A 23,700-nucleotide genomic window follows, 5' to 3' on the forward strand; every position below is an offset into this window, starting at 1 on the left:
TAAAATGGTTAATATAAAAAACTTCTTAAATTAAATATTCCTCCAAAATAACCAATGTTTTGATATGATATATTATTTTTTTCTTTATGACTGATTTACATTACAATCCGAAAATATCTAAATGGTATTCGACGTGTGTATGTACCTAAACGTATTCGCGCAATATACTACTACTATACTACCACTATAGTCTGCTTGTAGTAGGTTTTATAAACTTATATACAATAATTTACGTAATTGTAACAGCGCAATATACGTTATCGTATAACTTGCCCAAGTTGCTCCCCAAATTTATTCTCAAAAACTATCATCAAACATCTCGTGCAGTCAAGCCTGACTAACTTCTGCATAGTAAGAACAGTGCAAAAATGCTTAAAAAATGTAGTTTTAAATTTTATAATATCATCATGTATATATTATATGTATATAGGTAAAATTTTAATTTGAAAGTTAGAATCTTTATTATAAATTAAAATTAAACACTAAAAACCTAATAACCGACTTTAAAACGGTTCGAATATCTGTTCTTATATTCGGAATATGTTAATTTGAAAGTCTGCCATAAAGTATACAGTTATCTATTTAAAAGCAGGATAAAATATGTATAAATAGCCTTAAATTTTTTTCAATACCTAAACAAAAATAGAAGGTATTTGGTGACTTAATATGAGTAAGTTTTCCTTCAGAGTAGTAATTTTTTAGACTGCTAAATTGTTTATTTTTTGAAGAGACAATTGCCCAATTGCACGAGTCAAAGAATAATTCTGGCGGTTTCACTTTCTTTCTGTTCACAGTCGAGCGTAGGATGGGCGTGACCGGGTTTGGGGCGGCCTTGTCGTCTGAGTACAGATTACATACTTTCCCTGTTTTTATGGGGAATCTTATAGGGAGAATTATATAATGGTATTGTGAAAGTTATAGTGAAAACAATGTTCTTTATTTTACATATTTAAAGTAAAGTAACACTATAAATGTTCCATTGCAGGGCGTTTCCTCATGATGTTTACTTCCATCGCAGAGCACGAATTGAATTGAAACACAAGTTAGGCAATTGAAACTTGAATACTGTGTACCCGGGTTTGAACCGGCGATGTTCGGTTAATATTCACGCGTTCTAGTTATTTTGCCATCTCGGCTTATAGATTTAAATCTAAATATTTCGCTTAATTAATAACTCAAATGCAAAACTAAACATAAGCTACTAACATCCTTTAATAAACCTGTTTTATGAATACAAATCGAAAATTGTGTATCCGTTCTAAAACGTCTTGTGGTGACGTCATAAGATACATTACTTCTTATTCAAACATACATGGGCGTCAGCTAATAATTCTGTAAGCACTTTCAAGAAACCCTGAAGGTCAGCATTAGGTCTACACATAAGCTTCGACCTTAGCTCCTAGTGGGTGTCACAAGTCAGTATTAACATTGACATACATGTTTTACTATTAGACGTTCTAGTCACAGCCACTATAAACCTGATTTGTAGTGGTCCTTGCAAAGACATTTGTGAAAATTAAAATATTTTATTATCAATGAAATAACACAGTTCCAGGCTCAGAATATCCATCACGCAATTGTACAAGATTTTCTTTAACATTTTCCCTAACTCAGACTACAAATGAATTGTACAAACCAATTGATTACGAATATAATACGAGTGTGGCGTTATACTCGGATTTTTAATCGCATTAAAGTTCCAATTTTTTTATTGAATTAATGAGAGGTTATGCGTAATTACATAAATAATACCGCATATTTATTTTAATACAGAACGCTATAAAAAATAAAGGATATCCGAAAACCATTCTTACAAAAATTTGCATTAAATTTTATTTTATGTATTATAGAATTTAGAGTTTTTTAAGAGAAGATTAATTAAAAAACTTAAAAACAATTCATATGCCTGGTAACATTTCGTAACAAACCCACGATAGGCAAAGGTTTCTAGAAAAACGTCTGAAACTTGTATTTTTTGTTGTTCAACTGCGCTTTGGCGTATTTACATAAAATGCAGGTTTCCTTAAGTTATCCTTCAACGGAACTAGATGTATTCAATTATAAATAAAAAATAAGCAAATGAAAATTATTCTCATTCCCATTAAAAATATATTAAGAAATATTGTAATGAAATAGTCATTATTACTCAACAGTTTAATATTAACAAATACGTAAATATTATATACTTTTTGTAATTACTAAATAATAAAGTGTTATCACGACTTTGTTAACGAATAAGGTGTGTTTGGATCTGCTAGCTACTGTAACTAATTATTTCATCTGTTCCAAAGCATACTACGTAGAAACTACGTACTTACTTTTTGTTGTCTTTGGACCTTCTACTGAAAAAATATAATTAAAATATTATACTTTTGCAAATATAAGCATTAATAATGAATATATTTGTGTAACAGTCAAGGTTGATAACCTAATTTATACTTATAACATTTTTTGCCTTAAGTCATTTATATACATATTTCAAAGATCCAAAATAAAAACATTAGAAAATTAAAAAGAAATACTTGAACTTTACTTGATGAAAAGTTGACTTGCTGGAAAATAGAAAATACTCTCGTACATTAAGTACAGCTAATACGAATCTAAACTAATAATATAAAGTAACTTTGTCTTTTATACTAATATTATAAGTGCTATTATAAGGCTTTGTCGTTCGTCTGTCTGTTCTTCTTTCACGTCTAACTACTGAACCGAATTGTATGAAATTTGGTATGAAGCAATCTTGAACTCGAAGGAAGGCTTAGGCTATTTTTTTATGCCAAACGTAACCTGTAGTACAACCCCTGAAACATGATTGAAACCGCGGGCGACAACTAGATAATTTATTATTAATTATTGTAACAATAAAAATGTGACCTATTTAGTATTTCTTTACTTCTCATAATTTTATGAAAAACATAAGCTTAAAAAGTTTCAATGACACTAAAAAGTAACAATTATTCTTTGAAGCATCATTCGTTTCTGGCCCACGCACAAGGTGCTGAAAGGAACATCTGCCACCACTCAAAGGCCTTACGGTTTAATGACATACGATTATGTATTTCAAACAAGATGCCAGACCAGTCTGCACGCGAACAGAACAAGGTCATTGAAGTGAATGACAGTGTCATTACTGAACTTAAAGGTACCATTAAAAGAAATTTGACTTTTGAGCGGATAATTTGTTTAAAGTTAATAATTAATAATATTAAGTATCAAATAGATAGAAATAGTTGTTTATAACATTATCTAAATACTTTCATTTCAAACTAAAGTCGTATTTAAGCACAAGCATATTTCGATATCGCATAAGATTCATTTGCATATATTTTACGGTAAGAGGGAAGTGAGTCATTCATTTAAATGTTTCTCAACGTCGCTTTCTGTTTTTAACAAATACATTATTTTATATGGATAAAAAAGATCTCGGTCACATATTTGTATAAATCAAGCATCGAAAAGAAAGCATACAAATGAAAAAATTGTTATTAAAAACAAACACTACTATTGTGGAATGAAGTGAACGGCATACATTTAGTGAAATTTGACAATACACTTTAATGAAGAAAGTTCATTTTGATTCGTCGTAACGTGATAAAACTAACCAGTTTCTGCTCATCAAGCGTTGAAGTCACTGATGCATTTGACTATGAAGTCGAAGTTGAATTGAAACGATAGCAATATCACTCGTTTACATTGCTTTGGTCGACCGTAATCGTATTCATAAATTGTATGTAAAACAAGTTGTAAAGTTGTGCTTCTGGCGGTAAACGAAGAAAGCGACACGGTAACCCGCTTGCATCCGTATTGTAAGCGAGAGTAAATTGATGGCGTCTAGCGTTATCAGACAAAAGGCGTAGGTGACTTAAGATAACATTATTTAATATTGTTTATATTTCTTATTTATTATATATATACTATAAATATTGGTACCTACCAATATTCAATATTACATAGGTAAAATGGAAATGAAGCATTTTATATATTTTATTGCATTATAGATAGAAAATCATAGATACATATAATAGAGAATCAGCGGGTTTTTTTTAAATTATAATTGTTATGAAATGCATATGAGAATAGTACAAAAATATTATTTTTATGCTTGAATGATTTAAAATGTATTTACGTTTCATACAATCTTTTTAATTGTCAACAATAACTGTACAAAGTTTAAAACTCAATCTAGTTTATGGCTTAGAAAGGCATACGACATAAACGTACAAACACGTTTATGCATATATAGCTACTATCAAAACACGGCAAGCGTTGTCATGTCTGCATATAATATGTATATATACCCTATGACATCGGTTATACGGTATAGAAGTTATTGTATTGCAGTGCCATCTAGTGGTGAGTTACACGAAGTGGAATTATTAAACTCTTCGCCATGACAAAAATACATATACACATGTGGCAACATTGATGAATGTCTATTAATATGAAACAAATTTGCCAACATCCATTTAAATACATATAAATATATGATCGATAAAAACAGAGTATAAAAGTAAAGTAACAGCTTGTAAATTTCCCGCTCCTTTACTAAGGTCTCATCTTCCTTTTTAGGACATGGTTTTTACGTACATAAGTGCCTGTAAGTATTTTACAGCGAAACACAAACACGACACAGTGATTTGTTATTATTTTAATCCAATAACATTTATCGATCAATTAGAAATAATGACAATGTCATTCTGAAACCGTTAAGAAATATCTCAAACGTTTAGTAACAACCTTAAGTGTTGGTAAGAAAATTGATTACCAAGTACTATATTTAAGCCGGCATGCCAAAAACAATTTCATTAATTTGATACACGAGACTAAGTCACGTGAAACGCTACTGCACGCCACTACTTGGGACTTCTTCTAATTACATTGATGGCCTTAGTAATAACTAAGCGATATCCTATAAGGCCTTGTAATTGAAGATTTATTGTATGGAGTTGTATTACAAGAGACATAAATATAACTAGGCTTAAATGCAATCAATTATATAATTTATGACATTTTTTTAAAGAAGCTATAGCCTATTCCAATGAAAAAAGATAAACAAACCTTAAATTTACGTATTTCATGCGATTTGCTAATAATTCAACTATATTGTGCACTACTAAGAGTTTATGATAAATATATTTTTATTTATAGTACAGCACTATTACACTTTACTACTTATTTCTACTTTAATTAAACTTCCAAAATTTCGAAAACAGTTTCGTTGACGTTCAAAACGTCATTTTTTCATAGTGAATATCATAGATTAATCAAGCTCTCAACCAATGATATCGCGTCAATTTACTGTCAAATGTTGTTTATTTGGCTTGTTTCCTGTTATGGTTAGAATAGAGTATAAGTTTATCACTTGGTTGAAAGATAAAAGTGATTTAAATAAATTCTTACTTAAAAAATATCGAAGAACTGTGTGCTAATGCCTCGTATTGAGAAACCAATTAAACTCCTTTCAAAAATAAAATAAACGAACCATCTGAAACGAATCAACTTTAAATATTTCTTCACACTTCTTCATAACTGTAATGAGATTCGGTTAGCTTAAATCACAATATATATGTGTTCTAATGGCACGGCTATTTACCGAATCATGTGACGAAAAGCTACTTTTATTTCACGACTTCTTTCGCAATCTCAACGAGCTATACGATTGTGTAAATGCAGTAATGACACCACGAGAACAATTTATGATACAATATCACAATGTTCGAAATTGTGGTGCGATAAGAGTATAAGTTAGACAATCTAGAAGGCAATTTATTGTAATACATATCAAATAGCATTTTAACGATAATCGTAAATCATTTTTACTAAATACGTATGCAACATAATGTAACTTGTTTTGTTAGTGCAGAAATGAAATATGTTATGAATTCGCTTGTATGAAATAGAAATGCAAAATGCGGATGGTGATCGAAATGCGAGCGCACGCGCATTTCACGCAACTACTTTCGCCGATTAAAAACAGACGCAGGCTGAGAACGTCGTCGATCGTGCGACAGACACTCATTAACTTCTTTTACGCCCTAATGTATCTGTAATTAACGCTTATTTTATCGTTATTAAACAATTAATAGAGATCACATTTTTGGTTGTTGTTGATCGCAGCTTTACTTCTGGTTTTTGTTGCAACCGCATTATTATTAATGATTTGTTACAAAATAATGCATAGATATCTAAGTAATTATAAGAATATTTGTGATACATTCAAATAAAAAAACATTCTCAATTTTAGTTTACCATAGTAATCAATTGCTACACTTGCTTGCTTTTTTATGTCGTTCATACGCTGAATTTGCACTCATTCAAATAAAATATTGGCAATTTTTATAGAATCGATTCATTGATCTTGAAATCTTTCAATATTTATAGAGCGGTTTTTTTATCATTATTCTGTGTACGGAAGCGAAATTAGTTGCGGTACAAGATCACCGCAACCATTTTCTCTAATTTCTCCAAGCAATATCGAAAAGTACTACAATCTGTGACACATTTATATCTACCGTTTCTTGAACCATTATAGCGTTACTTCATTTAGTAGATATTATTTAAAGGAATTTCATGTTTCATTTTGATTCGTCGTTGTTACAAAGTTTCGTTTAAATTTTCAATTATCCCTTCTCAGTCATCACTTAGCTAGACAATCCTATCATTAATATTTGAAATCGTGATTAGCATGTCACACCTAATGTTTCTATTCGACAGGTCATCGCCCTCGGATCGATAGAGGCGGCCTCGTGAACTATGTGATGAATATCGATAAATTCACTTTCTCTGATATGTCGGAGGTGAAAAAACTTGATTTATCAATTGCTAAAGAGTATACCATTGCCTGGGGGTCAATATTACATTTTAATTTGACGGACATAACACAATTTATTTTTAAGACAATATATTTCAAATAAGAGTCAGTGTACGGTAAAATTGAAACGGATGATTTAAATGAAGTCTACTTCTACATTGATATTTCAAAATATGCAATCTATTGCAACCTACTAACAATGACCCAATCGTGGTAAAGTTACAATCGCAATGAGCCGTATTATACTGAATGAAATAAAGATGTTTTATGTTAAGGTGATATCAGACATATTCACTCTGAGTCTTTGAAGAACGTTCACTTCAGTGAGTACTCAGTTTTATACAGAATCGGTTCATTAATGCAAGCATATGTCACTTTCATTTTTCAGTCAGTTTTTAGTGTAAGTTGCAAAACAAAATAAAAAGGAACCGTCTAATATGTATCACCTTTACCAGTTTCGTCAAATCTAGAATACAGAATATGGAAAACGATGAATATCTTAGAAAACTTTTTTAATATTTTGAGACTAAAAATAAGTTTTTCCTTTACAATATTCATAAAATAACAATAACTTTACCGTTTTTACAAACAATTGATACTACTTTCGTATCTCAGGGTCAAGGAATGAATTTAGAGCTAATTGGTTTATTATCACAATGAATTTTTTTTATTGTTAATTTCCACGTATTAAATAAAACACAAGTACAATGCATAAACAATATTATTTCATCTATTTTTTTTTTTACGTCTTATATTTAAATTTAGTTCGCCGTTTGATCTCTTTAGTCCTATTATAATTTACATTCTTTTGGGCGATAAAATATTAGTCTTTTAGATATTAAAGTTGTTAATAAATTATGTATACACTTTGATTAAACTGGGTCATGTACACATAGGGTTGTTCAATAAAAAAATATCATAAGAGTTTTAGTAGGTTCCTGATCTGTTAAAGTTTATATTATATTAATTTTTAAACAAATAACATTCGGGTCTAGTAGAACTGCATGTTGCATTTTTTGTTGTTGTGTTCATTAGCGGATTTTGAATTATATGTATGCAAATTATAAGCTGTGTTAGATGCAAATTATATATTAGTTGTAAGCTACTTTTATATATAATACACATTTTATTAAAATCTATATTATCTAATCTGAAATAAGCTTTATCTGAACCAAAATTATATTTTAAGCTCAGTGAGCTGTGGTATTAGAAATCTGACTGTTGCGTTAGATTTTGTCAAGAGTGACATTAAATAATTTTTACTTCTAGACAGGAATATCTTGACACGAATCTACATATGAAGATAAGTATCTCATTCAGGGTCAACATTTTGTGGTCTCCTTATACATATGTAAATTCTCATTATAAATAATTAATCGGTTTCAAAACTTCGCATCCTCTTGGATTTTTTCATACAAAGATGGATATTATATTATATAAGCATAAAACACATCTCGCCATGTCAATCATTTCACGTGATATCATATAACCGATAAAATGTAAGATCTCAATTCTGCTTAGCTCACGTCGTAACATCGTACGATGAGTTATTCCTTCTGAATAACGATACATTATCTGTGATGCCTTGATAAAACCACAGTTACTTTATCGTAATTTGGAATACAACAAAATCACCCATCCTTCTAACTGAACGAAACGAAACTAGTAAAAATCCTTTTAGCTATCCTATGTTTAGCAAGGTAGACAGTAGTAACATTTATAAGATACGAGGGGAGGAACAAGCTTTTCAAATCGAATGATGCTTTCATTGCAAGCAACTTAACTTATGTATATTGTAGTGTATTGTATATTATTATGATTAACGCTGTAAATTTTTGTTAATAGTTTTAATTTTTTTATAATCATTCAATAAAAATCCTTCATAGTGACACAAACTTGTAGCTATCATCTTTCCGCTCCAAGATCGGTGTAGGATCCTTATCAGATATGTCCAAACAGTGCTAAGACGCGCTAAACTATTGTCTTTTCTAGTGCTAAAGAGATTTTTTTACAGATAAATAATAGCTTTTATTGAATCGACGGGATTTGAAGCCGCCTCGTTCTGCGACCTTATAAGCTAGCTAGTAGGAAAATAAAACATTTAGCACTTTCTTGTCTTTATGCAAGTGGACGTGTTCGATGGATGAATTTTAATGGTCACTCGAATTCACCTACAATCTTTTGTAAGTCTAAGTGTATTCGCATATTGTATGATATCGTATATATGGACATCGTAATGTTATGAACAGTAACTTGTTTCTTTGATAATTTACATCAACTAAAGGGCCAACATATCAACATCAAAGACGTCAACGATTCGCGACAAGAAGCAAGTGACGAAGATACGAACCAAACGAAGACATATATACTTGATACTTATATACTTAACTATTCAAAAAAAGATTTGTTGTGACAGGTGAATATACATAAATTATTGGGCTATTCTGACAAGCCGTTGATCTTGCGCTGGATCCCTCGCCGATCGGATTGATGCTACGTCAGATTATCATGAGCATTAGGTAAAAGAGTACCTACTCAAGTTAGAGCATATACTTGTGCATTTAAAATTTCCTGAGCATAATATAACACCTTTCTTTCAATTTTAGTATTCAGTCTTGATAGACAATTGGTCAGGAGTACTTCTTCATAACATACTTTAAATCTAACGTATATAAAATAATTATTGATTAGTAAGTAAATAACGTTTTAGTGTCTGATTCAAATCGTATGTTCCAAGAGACCGAATAAGGATTATTTGTTAAACAAGTTCATCAAAAGAACTCGCAGCAAATCAACCCAACAGTAAAGCCAGTCTTAACGAAGGTTGTCGTCAGATCATGCAGTTTATATATTATGGCGACCTTAAATAAATGGTATGAGTTTATTATACCAATATAAAATATTATACCAAAGACAACTTTCTTTGCTAGCTAGTATTACTTATTAACTTTTACTCGAATATAAAAAGATTTAAAGTACTGTGAAGGCTAAGATATATATGGCTATACGAGTACCGGGCCCTTGATAAGACGTTATTCCATATACAATATGCGTGTTTTAAAAATATCTTGGTACAGTACAGATACAACTGACTTCTATAGTAAGTCACTTGGCCTATTCAATTGCAAACCACCAGACGCTCACGTACACAAACCCAAACACAATAAATTATTACCAAAACATTTACCTTTACATTTACATGTATATTTTGCTAATTTTATTAGAGTAGGATTGTTGCAAATAAATGGGTATAAATTTTATTATACGAGGAAGAAAATCTGCTGGTAGGAAGTTTTGAAAGATACGTGGATAAATACCTAATTATCAGTAATGTTACCGCCAAACAAGAATACTCTACATTGATTTGTTTCGGATTTTAATAACAGTTTTATCTTACTAATATAATTAAAAAAAAGTTTGCCACAAGTGACTATTACCTAAGTGATCCATTTATCCATGAAGAATTTAAAACGAAATCTACAATATTTTTTATACGATCAACTTTAGAAATAATATTGTTTAAAAGCGTAAAATAAAAGGTTAAGAATTATGAAACATATGCCTATATCTTAATATACATATGTATGCTTAGTTAGTTGCGTGTTAATAGACAATGAGGATAAAAATGAACGTCAGTCGTAATTGCGTGTCAAAAACGGGTTGGTCTATATAGGTTAGGGGTGTGCGCGAAAAAACATACCGATGAATGTTCAGTTAGTCAAAATTAAATAGGTTAATGCCATGTCACTCATTAGTAATAACACTCGCGATGTATTTTAACAATAAGACATTATAAATATTATTTTTTGTTAACGTATAATTTTTTACAGTAGCCACTCAATTTTATCATGCATTGTCACAAAATATGTCGCCACTCGGTTACTTTAGCAATCACAATGTTTAGCTTTATTTCCAAAAAATAATCTCCTTACGTTGCTTATTTCAAAAGTATTCTTATTTGGCAGAAGCAATATCCTACGTTGCTGCAGACGAACGATAAGTAAAGATATCACCTAAACCAAATAATATTGATCTATGTGTGAAGCTTAAATATATTCTGAAGAGTATGCTATATCACTCTGAAATTCAGGGTCGGCTCTAGAGGAATTATTAAATTGTTAGCTCTTCAGTATTTCGTCATCCATTTAGGATAGGTAATTTAAAAAACTTTACAGAGTTTTACTTTTGATACCCATAATTAGTTTCTTCCTTCAATAACTTATTAAATGACAAAAAATCGTTCGCGTTGCTAGATTGTTGTTTTAATTAAAAACTCCCGGTGAGTTATAAACGTCATAAAATACTAACTTTTCCTATTTCCCGTCAAAGTGAGATGCATTTCTAACTAATAATATAGTTGAGTTGAGGCAGGATACAAGACAGCTTACAGAACTATCAATATTGATAAACTTAGCTCGCGGAGCTACTCGTATGGCAACTTTCTAGTCTATAATCGATGATCATAATAATTCGAATAACCACTTCAAGTAAATTGGTAGGAACTATGGATTTCGATGTAATTTCCTATGTTAAATGTTATTGAGAAACGGGTATTTAATTACATTAATTTAATTCATGAAGTAAGCAATGACGTAATCAAAATTAAAGTATTATTATTTCATTGCAAAATTATATGTTTCTATGATATATGTCTTAATACTTTATTTAAAAATTATAACATGAATCTAATTTATTTTTTCTAGAATAAAATTTAAATATTGTTTCATCTCTTTATGTAAAAACTAGTAATGTCAACTTCGTTATATAGACTGAGCGATAAAACGAAACTTGGACCGAATTATTAAGACGATATCACATCTGAAACCGCTACGAACACACCTCGATGAATATTGGTTACACCACTCAAGTTCAAGTAACAGATAATCTGATAAATATACGAGATTGTGAAAAATGGAACGGTCTAGATCCAAAGCTGAACATGTATCATGTGACACTGATGTGGTTTGAACCATCACTGAAGTTACACAAATTCAGAATTTATATAACGGATTGTTTATCTGTGTCTAAAGGTAATTTAAAAGACAGATTCAATAATAATTTATCTACGCTGAAACCCGTAGATTGAGTTAGCTTTATAGTTGGGATAATTACCAGTGATTGCGCAGACCACAATCCTAAAATTACTATTGCATTATTACTCTTATAGAAAAATAAACACTGTCGTTTTGTAGTAGTAAAAGTAGGTCGTTTATCTGGAGCGATTCGTGAAAATTTAAATTAAATATTGTATGCTTACAAATTACAAATACATAGTTAAGTATAATTGTAAAATATCATTAGAAAGGTATTACGACGAGAATAATTAATATTAACGAGACACGTTTTTAAGAATTTCTTTTTATTACGATAAATTCATTATACATTACAATATCGGTAAAAGTAATCTTAAAAATAATAGCCGTCATCTTAATTTCAATTAAATCAAGACGTCGACTATTATTATGCAGCAGAGCAAAACTCGTGAAACAATATCAATTTAATCTGGTAGCTCGATGAACAAGATAATATCTCTTGATTGAGATAATGCATCAGCAAAATTACGTAACGCATTCAATTGTTGGACATCTGTAACTATTCATTAAATGTAATCAGTTACACCATTCGACATTTTTGGACAACATCATTGAGTACGTTCTTTTTTAATTCATGGTTGTAAATTGAAATGTAATCATCAATAACTAATAGCATCTAAAATAGATAGTAATTATATTATATAGCTTTGCCTTTTGAGACTATTTTTGAATAAACACTATAAATAGTCTATATAATACTAATCTTATTAGCTAAATGCCAGTAGGTATAGTTCGGCACACAGATTGACTTTTATGTTTACTGTTACGGAATCATGAAATACATGTAACCTCTTTCATTTTTTTTTTCTTTTTTAAGTTAGTCTAATAGTCCGTGAGATTCAGACATACAAACTGTAACTTTAATTACAGTATTTACTAGTAACCCAGTGGTTTAAAGAAGCGACGACCACCGTAAGCTAATAAAAACGAGACTTATAGAAGTATGAAGTATAAATATACGTATGTAACATTTTTTTTTCTTTTACTCATTAGTTTTAAACAGCAATAAAAAAACAAGGAATCGTCAAAAAAGACGTTAATGATTTTCGTCTTCGAAAACTTAATAGACTAAACTCAACATCTTAATAGACTGTTTCAAATTGTAATATGAACGTAAACAGTCAATGTTTTCTTTTATTTTATAAAGGAAAGGTATAACTTTCTGCATTTAAATGGGGATGTCATGTTTTTTTATAAAGTACTAATCATATTAGGTATGCAATTATCGGTTTTAAAACATGTTTATTTATCATTTTAATAGCACATCAAAAAGATCGCATGTAAAACAAAACACAAATTTTGATAGTTGTCTAATTTATTAATTTAAAAAACAAGTTGACTGTTGACGAGCTCCATAGTCTGAAACCAATGCTGTGTGTAGATTTGGTCATGGCTACCATAAAAATGCATTACCATCGGAACTAAACCGACACGTAAAATTTCAAATCAGTAGGATCAGAGCAAGTGGTTCTGCCTAACATTGCAGGTTAATAAGAGCTTGTAAAAAAAAAGGTATGCAGATGCATGATGCATAGGTAAGATGAACTATAGCTTACCTTACAGAGCACGACATCAGAATTGTGGATTTGAATTCATTAACATTCATTCATGTAACCTATTGTTTATTACCCCGAAATAAAAATAACTGTACATAAACTGCTTTAAAAAATGCCTAAGATAAAATCAGGGAGGCCAACATTAAAATTTTGCGTTTTTTACATTACAATTACTATTAAATGACCACTTAGATGCTATAAACATCTCCGACGCCAGTGTTTTGATTACACGTCTATGGTTATTTTTAATAAGACAATTGCGTGACTTCCCTCTATCTATTGTATTATTATAAAGTTATTTATAGTAAGACTCGTGGCTCGTAAGTATTATTGCAGACACGTTTTTTTTTTCGCCAACACTCGCCTTCACGAATGTTTGAATGTTGATGTAATCCGTAGGAGGCATACATGAAACTTATGAAGAGCTTAGTTTGGAGGTCTCTGTTGAATACAAACGCAGTGATTCTAGAGTTCATGACATAATCGCCATTGAAAGTGCAGATACAAAAAATATATTTCAGACCTTCACACAAACAACCTTGATAAATTTATTTTAGCGATTAATCAAAGTTCTTATAATTATACCATACCTACCTACTACTACTTACTTACATATAAATTAAAATATAGGATACCGGTTTCTGATTTCACAAGGTTTTACCTTCGTGATATATTTAAAATTGTGAGATATACGTCATTTTCTTTGTTATCTGTCTTTAATTTAGTGCAACCATTTTTAAATGTAAGTACTCCTCACTCTTTTGTCTTGCATTTATTTGATTACCTTTAGGTATAGCACCATCTACTTAACAATGATGGTGTACAATAAAGTATTTAAATAAATTAAATAAATAAATAAATAAATGATTTCAGCTTTAGTTGTAACAACAAAACTACTAGGTACTAGGTAGCTAGGTAGTAGGTACTTACAAAAAAAGGTATTTCGTATTTCTCAAATTTTCAATAGAAATATGGAAGATTTTCGATGACAAACATTGAAAAAGTACTTAACCAAAATTCCCAAATATAAATTCATTTACAAGAAACTTAAAATATTATTTCATAAAGAGAAAAAGAGATACCAGTTTATGACAAATACATGAAATGTACATACGAAATGAACCATTCATTCTAATTTTTTCATTTTTTAAATCATAAAAATGTCGATTTCAGATAATATAAGAGATATCTATAAAAGATCCATATATATCTATAGTACGAGCTTTTCAATAGACATTTTTGAAGATCCACATATTTTCTTCAAAGTTTTCGTGTATCTCTTATAGTTTTGGCAACGTTCGCTTGGAAAGCGGCCGGATTGAAAAATATCGCCTTGACTACTCTGACATAACCAGCTCAAGTATATCTAAAACTATGCTACATATGTACTACATAAACTATGTTCATCTTGAAATTATAAACTACAATATGAAAATTCCATATCAGTCGGATTAGTCGATTTTGCATGAATCTAGATCCAAAACTTTAAATAATACTTGTATTATTGATTGAAACCATTATGAAAACTAATGAAATCAATTAATATAACTATTATTGTTCGTTAAGTAAATCCATTAAGTAAAAACATTTTATATACTATTTATACATAGTGCTATAAGAATTGAATGTCGTTTGGAAGGTCATGTATAGACTAGAAGTCTAGAGCAACTAGCATGACGAACAAATGTTGAGAAGAACATTTAGAAATCTGATTCCGCACATTTATGATATGTGCAAAGTTTCTAAGACCGGAATAAAATTACATAATGTATTGGTCTAGATAATTATGAATTTTATACGATTTTAACAATACTAAAGAGAGTTTTAAGAAATTAACACAATTATCTGTATATATAAATATCTGTCGTAGTGAGTCTTACTACTAACACACTAAGTAAGCCGTAAATGTCTGGAAAGAAGATAGAATCATAAATAATATGAAATTTTTACAAATAGCATAATGTTTGCCTGAAGATTTCTTGATCTGGAAACATCGGGCTTATAGTTACATACCTTGACAAGTAAACAGAGATATATTTACTTGCGTCGAGTGTTATGTGTACATGTTAGGCGATAGTTAGGTGGGTAGGCAGTAGGAGTAAGAATGAAATATTCTTGTAGCTAGGTATTATTTAAATAAAAATAGTCAATTACGGCATTTGATTCTGCATTCATTCATTTACCTAAACTGACTTCTTCAGACAGTATTTATTTTTAATAAGAATATACTTTCATTTTTTTTTTGTTATTTACATTTTTATCATACACAATTATAATTAATTAGCTGGCCCTTGTACGTAGATAAGCGCTGTAAATATTCATTAAAAGATTAATTTGTGTCGTCATCATTATCTATATTACTGTAATGTTTATTATTATTAGAAAAACAAATAACAATATTACGAACAATGATTCTGTCATATCTGTGCTGGTTTATACGTTTCTATATTAGTCGTTGTATTAATGTCATCTTTATCTTATAATTTTACTATTTTTTTCATAGATTTAGGAGTGGGGATGACAAGCCAAAGGGGTCAGAATCGATCCTGCGACTTTTTACATCGCAAAGCGTCAATATAGCCATTGCGCTATTGACGCTTTGAATACATTTCAAATATATTATTTATATCCTATAGTTATTTCCAAATGTCTCAGTCGTGTATAAAGGAAGGAAATATTCTGTATGGAAACATTCGATACGTTTCATGACGATGCGAATTACGAAGTCAGGAAGCTTATAAAAAGTAGCTCACGCAAATGAAGCCGAAGAATATCGACGTAATTACACAGGAAATTGAGATCGTACCTAATATTTGAGCATATTTTAAGAAAATACACATTCAAATTGGTTAAAATTATTATTCTCTTTCAACTATACAACTTAATTTAGATTCTTAAAATCTATCTTAGAATTTATTTATGTTATCCTTTTCGTTGAATATTACTTTTTACTAAAATTATAAATATAATAGTTTTGAATGTTTTTGACTCAATTGTGTTCTAACTTGTAAACGGATTCTAATGTTTGGTTGGTACATAAAAGTTACATATAAAAACAGAAATGAGGATAAAAATACCTATTTATTTTGAGACATATTTAAATGTCCATATCTCAAAGACGACCAATAGTTTGAAAATACATTTTCACATACATTATTGTTTTTTTAAATATTTATTTGGAATACAGACGCGTAAGTAGGTCAACTAATGGTGAGTGGTCACGCCTATAAACACTGACACTCCAAGAAGTACAAACCACTCCTTACATAGTCAATACGCGGTCAACCAGGCGATCTCATGTTATGCCCCTTGAGTCTATAATTACTAGCTATTTATTCTATTTAATATTTGACAACAATCCAATGTTTAAAATTTTTATATTAAAATATAACGCAGGTAACTAGTATAATTAGCTATTCAATTAAAAAACGGCGTCTTGATGGACGGAAAAAGAAGAAGCTGATTGAACAGCGCCGTTTAGTAAAATGACTAGGCTGTTTATTTAGAGGGTAATTAAACTTATTGGCTGCAACATAGATATCACTGTGGTCACTACATCGATAATGTTGCCAACCTTGACAGCTAAGATATTACCTATGTCCCTTGTGCTTTAAGTTTCACAGGCTTACTCACCTTTCAAACCGGAACACAACAATACTAAGTAATGCTATTTGGCCGTAGAATATCTATAAGTGGGCGCCACCTACCCAGACCAGCTTATATTTTTTTATAAAATTAGTCGACGTGACGTCATTACATAAATTTTAAAAGTAAATATGCGTATGGTGTTTAATTGACAATACATAATACGTGAAAAGATACATCGTTTACGTCGTCACTAACTAGGATGTAGTTCAACTCAACCTCAAATAGATGTCAATGCTCTGACAAGTGACTACGTTGCGGTTAGAAATCATAAGAAACGGGGAAGTAGAATAATTGACGGTACTCTAATACGTGCCATTATAGTAATTATACATCAAATGTAACATAAAATGTCTGTAAATTTGAAATGACGTAAGCGTCAACTGATTGGTTAACAGCTTAAGATCATAATTTCGTATGAACAAAAGTGTGTATTGTATTTAGGTACCTATGTGTGCTTTTGAACAATTAATTGCTTGCACTTTCTAGTTTTAAGATAGTATATAGTATAGTTATATAGTAAATGTGCATAAACTATACATACTTTTAGATATATTTTTTTTTGTTACCACAGAGACCACATGAATTAAAGCTTCAGAAGACACCAATGTATATAAATTGATTGCGCAGGTAAATGTTAAATGATTTAGATCTTCAATTGTTCTTTTCATAACTGACCTGAGCAATAAGAAAAAAAAAATACTTTCGTAAATACGACGCAAACATATATTCACTGTTTTATTTAATTTATTTATTTCATTTGTACACTGACTACATACATGCTAAATATGTACATTATTATACTATATTATGGGTGATACACTCACTGATATGTTTGTACATCAGTCACAAGTTTACGCAGCATTAACGAAAAATAAATTTAACTAAACTATACAAACAAAACAACATAAAAATATAATTATGTAACATAAACCTAGGGTATGACTCACCAATATATGATCGGTGGGTTATCTATACTATTATTATACATACGACAGCAATTCTGTCTGTTACTGAGATATTTTGAGTCCTGGGAAAAGAAATGCTTTTTTAACTCACCCCTCGAGGAGGAAAAATGCGGAGTAACGGTTTGTATGCTAGTGGTAAAATTTTATACATTTCGCGCGGGTAAATCCGCAGGTTTATCTAGTATTTATATCATTAATTTAATGATATAAATTTAATTTAATTATAAGTAGGAATCTAGTCATAAACTTATTCCATGTATAATTACGACTTAGCCGACCTTTAGGTCAATCAATACATAAAGTTTGTATGTACATCGAAGGTTCCGCACCATATAAGGTTTAAGTATTTGATTTGAATAAAGGACAGGGAACGAACGAGGTTTCACCATAGTTTCAATGCATTATTTTTTATAGTTAAATGTTTCTTTTTATTTATTCTTAGTATCCAACACCCTGCGTGCACGAATAAACATTAAAAAAAAAACTGTATTCAAGTAAATATTTTCCTTAAGAGTGGAGTTGAGGACCTTTACCCAGCAGTGAGACGTCTAAGAGCTTACTCACTTTTTTTTTAAAGACAAATGAACGAAGGTTTTCTTACACGTCTTCCTTTTTCATTTCGCTACGAAGATAAACTTTCAATTTTTTTTAAATCGATATTGCTTTGGATTATTATTATCAATAACGGTCTGTTACATGCACCGAATTACATAAACAGAACATTACGTTTATTAGGAATCTGATTCTCGTAACGACACCGTCATCAAATATCACATAAAAATTTAATTCAATCGAATGAGGTAAATAATGTTGCAATAAATCGGTAAATGTAGTCGGCGTTATGTAAGTAGGTATAGTAAACAATAGTTCATATGCGTCAGATGCAATATTGGGTCCAAATAAAAATGCTGGATCTAGATTAAGACATTACACACGATATTGCGTGATGATATTCGATAGAAAATTTATTTAATGATTATCATTTAAAATTGTGAAATTATGTTTTAATTTTAATAGTAACATTCGACAGGGGGGAATTTATTTTACTTGTCTAAATATTTAATTCAATACTGCAATATTTTACACTAACAAATCGGTGGGAGGTGGAGGGATAAGATAGATATAAAAATAAAAATCTACAATAAATATATACACAAGTTAATAAAGTAATCTATTAGCTTACCCGATTCTATATTTAATTCTGACATTATCTTTACATAGCGTAATATCTACTCTACATGAACACGCACCATTTTCACCACTTTCCATTTCGGACGCCACACTTTTTTCATAATTCAGGTTATAAATGAAACCATTTGTAGTTTATACAGATATTACAAAATTACGAGTAACACACAGCACTAAGGTCACAGAACGATCGTTTCGCAAGACAAAAATGTACTGACGGATTAACTGAACTCTGAACATTGCCAACTGGGTAGATAGGTTTTGCAGCAGCAGACACGCGATTTATACGTAACTATACAATGATAATATCGAAAGTTCACGAAATATAACAATAAATAAGCATTAATGTTTAATAACGCATTGAAGTTTATGATCTAAATTTATAATGTATTTTTGTGTTCAAGTAATTAGTTAGACTAAATGTCCAATTTTCTATCCCAGTGGAAATCAGCTAAGAATTTTTATTTCGCATATAGTTGATATGCGAAGGCAATTACTTGATAATGGTTCATAAGGTTACATATTAAATCCCAAAGCATGTTTAAATTAAAAAAAAAAACAGGTATATGTATCATGCTATGAGAATACCGAATATTATTAAAACCGTGTTTTCGCAGCGATGAAATTTTTTGTGTCAACGAAACGTCTATTAAATATTAGTACACGCGAGCACCAGGATGCTCCTGGTACGAGCTTTGCCTTGAACATGCAACATCTGAAGGCAACACAATTTTTGCCTTAACTATACGTATCTACGTAGATACCTCTTTTATGGAGCCTTCGAAAATTTATGAGTGTATGTTTAAGAATAAATAAATATTATTAATAACAATTTTCACAGTTCACAATGTTTTATAAAGATTTTAAATTCATTTATATATTAAAGTATAAAATTAAAAAATATATTGCGTTATAAATCATCTCACTAATAAATTGTAATTGAAGCTAATGATTAAACTATAACAATTAAGTACGTTTCCAGCAATAACTATGCGATTCAAAGCCGCAAAAAAAAATCCTAAATCAATAAATTCCCATAGGTTTCCTAGCTTGCAGTGGAAGCGTGAGAGTAATAACGATTGCACTAAACAATTAATACATCATGAGTGATTATTTCGTGCAAATTAAATTGTGTCAAATGCCTGCCCCACATCGTATTGTCTCGCCGTGGGATCAACACGCCACTTATTGTTCATCGAGAAGCAAATTGTCGGTAAAATAGAAAATGGTGAACAATGGTATGATTTTTTTTATTCCCGCGCTAAGCCAGTTCGTATCAGAGTATTCGTATTTATTCTCCTCACTTCGGCATTTACATCAGGCCTTACAATAATATTGCGAAACGGTGCAATCTGAATTATGCTAATCAATGTGCCTCTATGTGTTAGTTACACCTTAATTGTAAAATAAATAATATCTGTTATACACTAATCGATTTTCTAGTTATAAAACTTTATGAAAATATTCTTTTTAATAATAAAATAAATGAAAGTATTTTATTTTTAGTGTAATTATTTCATTTAAAAAACACATGACTCTTAATTCCATTTGCAATAAAATCACATTAACATATTAACGTTAATTAAAAAAATAAAACATTAAACCGAAAACAATTGAGAAACAATTAAATTTCAGAAGTAAAGTCGTTTTGCTGACGATTTATAATCAGAAATCTCGAGTTTCACTTTGCTTTCCTTGCTTCACAAGAAACTGCAGTTATATGCGCATAAAAATGATAACACATCAATGTAGCGAGCGTCGTCGCCGTCACAACACAAGGAAATATTTACCGATCGTCGTAAAGATAAATTGAGTAAAATTCTGAGCTTACCTAATACACTTGTTTGATGGATCGAAATACGTAATAGTTACGAAAAAAACGATAACTATTATTGTGAGATATTGTAATTCAATAAATAATAGAAAATATGTCTGCTATTTCTACATATATTTCTCTGTCTAATAGTTTAATTGAATCCATCCAAAAATCTGTAGAAGAGAATACATCACAAATGATTTATGGTGAGGCATTTGTTTATACATACATAGTAAATTTATTTTATTTTATAACTACAATTTAAAAAAATTAACATACTTATGATTAATTAATATAACAGTATTATAACATAAATTTAATAATAACAAGTGCCTAATGTGCACTACTGGAACTATTTTAATTATAAAGCTTCACCACACCATAACATTGTATTTTACAAGCCTGTTATATGCACATGATGGGTTTTTTACCATGTGCATCTCATTACTTTATAACCATCGACATGGGCCACACCGCTACCAATAAATTTGTGTTGTTGTCTTGCTTCATGTTACCTTAAGTTTGCCAGAATAGTGGTCATATTTTAGTTTCTTCGTTGCTCTTTATTGTCATAGTTATCATACAATCTTAATGACTAATAAATAGGCTGTGCAGGTGGGCTGGCAGAGTAATAGCAATTGATAATTTGTACATTTCACTAAATAAGCTTTAAAGCTTTGTAATATTATTATAAATGCCACCATCATTTAATCAGTATTCAATAAGAATTCAATTCAGTCAGTAAACATGAAAAAGTACTCCTTGTACTTAAGTGTCCTAGTTTAATAAACTTTATTAAAGTTATACATTTAAATTTGTAACAAGGCCTGCCATTTATTTTTTGTGTACCTAGTAATTAATCTAACAACCTTAATAATAAAGTATGAACAGTAAGTGTTTAGTTTTCTTATTTAAATATTAAATTATTGATGTTAGAAAGTGCAAAATGTTATTGGACATTCAAAATGAGATGAACAAGTGTTGTGTTACTGTACAATTTTCATACAAAATAAGATTTAAATATTTCTATTATATTTTAGATTAAGAGAAGACACTAGGACAAGTGTAATTATTTACATAAGGGCTTTTAATACATCTTAGATAATATATTGATAATGATTTACAACTCTCACAGTGCCGTTGGTGTAGACAAAGATGACGAAAGAAGTCTGCAATGGTTATAAATATTACCAAACTTGTAAAAATAATCCCAATAAAATTTTAAGTTTATATACCATTTTGTATCCATAGTATGTTGTCTCTTAGATGTTTTAAGAGCTTAATTATCGAATGTTTACTAAGCATATCAATTGCATGTTTAAGTGCCACAATCCCTTATTGAGAAGTGTCTAGAAATCTTCCAGCACCAATCCAACAAAAGCAATCCTATGGAGGGTTCTAAAAAATACTTCATCAACCAAAACTAAATTTAATAAGATAATCTAATTCTAATTAATCTGATTGTACATAAATTGTTACTGTTAAATCTAATACAATTTCAGGTCTATTAATACTCATAAGGCCATTTTATGATAAAATACAAATCTAATAAAACTTGATTTGGGTTATAAGCTAAAATGCAAAGATGATTTTTGTTTTTAATACTTGAAAATAATATACTGCTTTTACAAAAACATCAATTAAGGTGTTTTTATGTAAAACAATATGTAATTATAAAATGTGGGTACAGTTGAATAAAATACAATGCATTAGGACAATACAATAGAATAAATGAATGTATCTACATGTGGTGTATCTTTTCAGACTGCATTTTGACATTATTCTGCATGCTTATTGAATTAATGCGATATTTTCCAAACAAAATTTAACTTGAAACTATCACTTACCACATTATTGTAATTGAAGGCTGCTGAGCCAGGAGCGAAATATTCTCTATTTATTTTATCACCCATCACGATGATATATGAACCACCAGTATGAAAACATCCAATCACAAAAAAAACTCACAAAAATCATTTTAATGTCCAAACATTTCGAAAACTTTTAAACACTCAAAATACAAAAGGTTCTTTTGTAAATCCATTTTTCATTAACTGTTGGGAGCGTCCGAACTAGCATTGTTTAGACACATAATTTATTAAAATATAATTGTTGATTTTTTATTATCATGTCTACATCTATAAATACACTATTTTGGGATTAATCGATTAAAAAGATGATTTGCTACGAATTTATTATATTGTAATAACTTTTTCTAAAATTTATCCAACACTTGACAATTTACCTTGACATACAAACGGTAAATTGGATACTTGGACTTAAATTATGTTAGACAAATGTTTAAAGTATGGGCACAAAAACTTCCAGGCTATACATCATGAAATATATCATATCCAATATTTGTAAATACGTAAAGCTTTATCATAAAAATATATTATAACATCCATTTGTTAGTATCGATATTTCGAGAGCATCCGAACGCATTTAATATTATTGGTTATGGCAATCATATAATAAATATAATAAATATTTTAATATATTTAATTAATTTATTTAATAAATTAGTTAGAGTTAGATAGTTTCATATCTACTTATAAAAAATGGCTATAAAATACTTGTATCTATAGCCATTTAATAAAAAAAAAAATTATTAGAGTTGCCA

At 29.8% G+C, this 23,700-nt stretch overlaps 1 protein-coding gene across 3 annotated transcripts in view; it reads right to left on the reverse strand.

Annotated features, from left to right (window-relative positions):
* Window positions 1-23,314, reverse strand: part of LOC125066239 (actin cytoskeleton-regulatory complex protein pan1) — a 72,508-nt gene extending 49,194 nt beyond the window's left edge. For all 3 annotated transcript variants that reach the window (XR_007119662.1, XR_007119663.1, XM_047674238.1), the window contains exon 1: window positions 22,925-23,314. Coding sequence is in view for 1 of the 3 variants with exons in the window: in XM_047674238.1 (XP_047530194.1) it covers window positions 22,925-22,990 (66 nt within the window). In the remaining 2 variants the exon portion in view is untranslated. The remainder of the gene's footprint in view (window positions 1-22,924) is intronic.
* Between the last annotated feature and the right edge of the window lie 386 nt (window positions 23,315-23,700).

This window comes from Vanessa atalanta, chromosome 9 (assembly GCF_905147765.1).
Source record: "Vanessa atalanta chromosome 9, ilVanAtal1.2, whole genome shotgun sequence".
In the NCBI taxonomy this organism is placed as follows: domain Eukaryota; kingdom Metazoa; phylum Arthropoda; class Insecta; order Lepidoptera; family Nymphalidae; genus Vanessa; species Vanessa atalanta.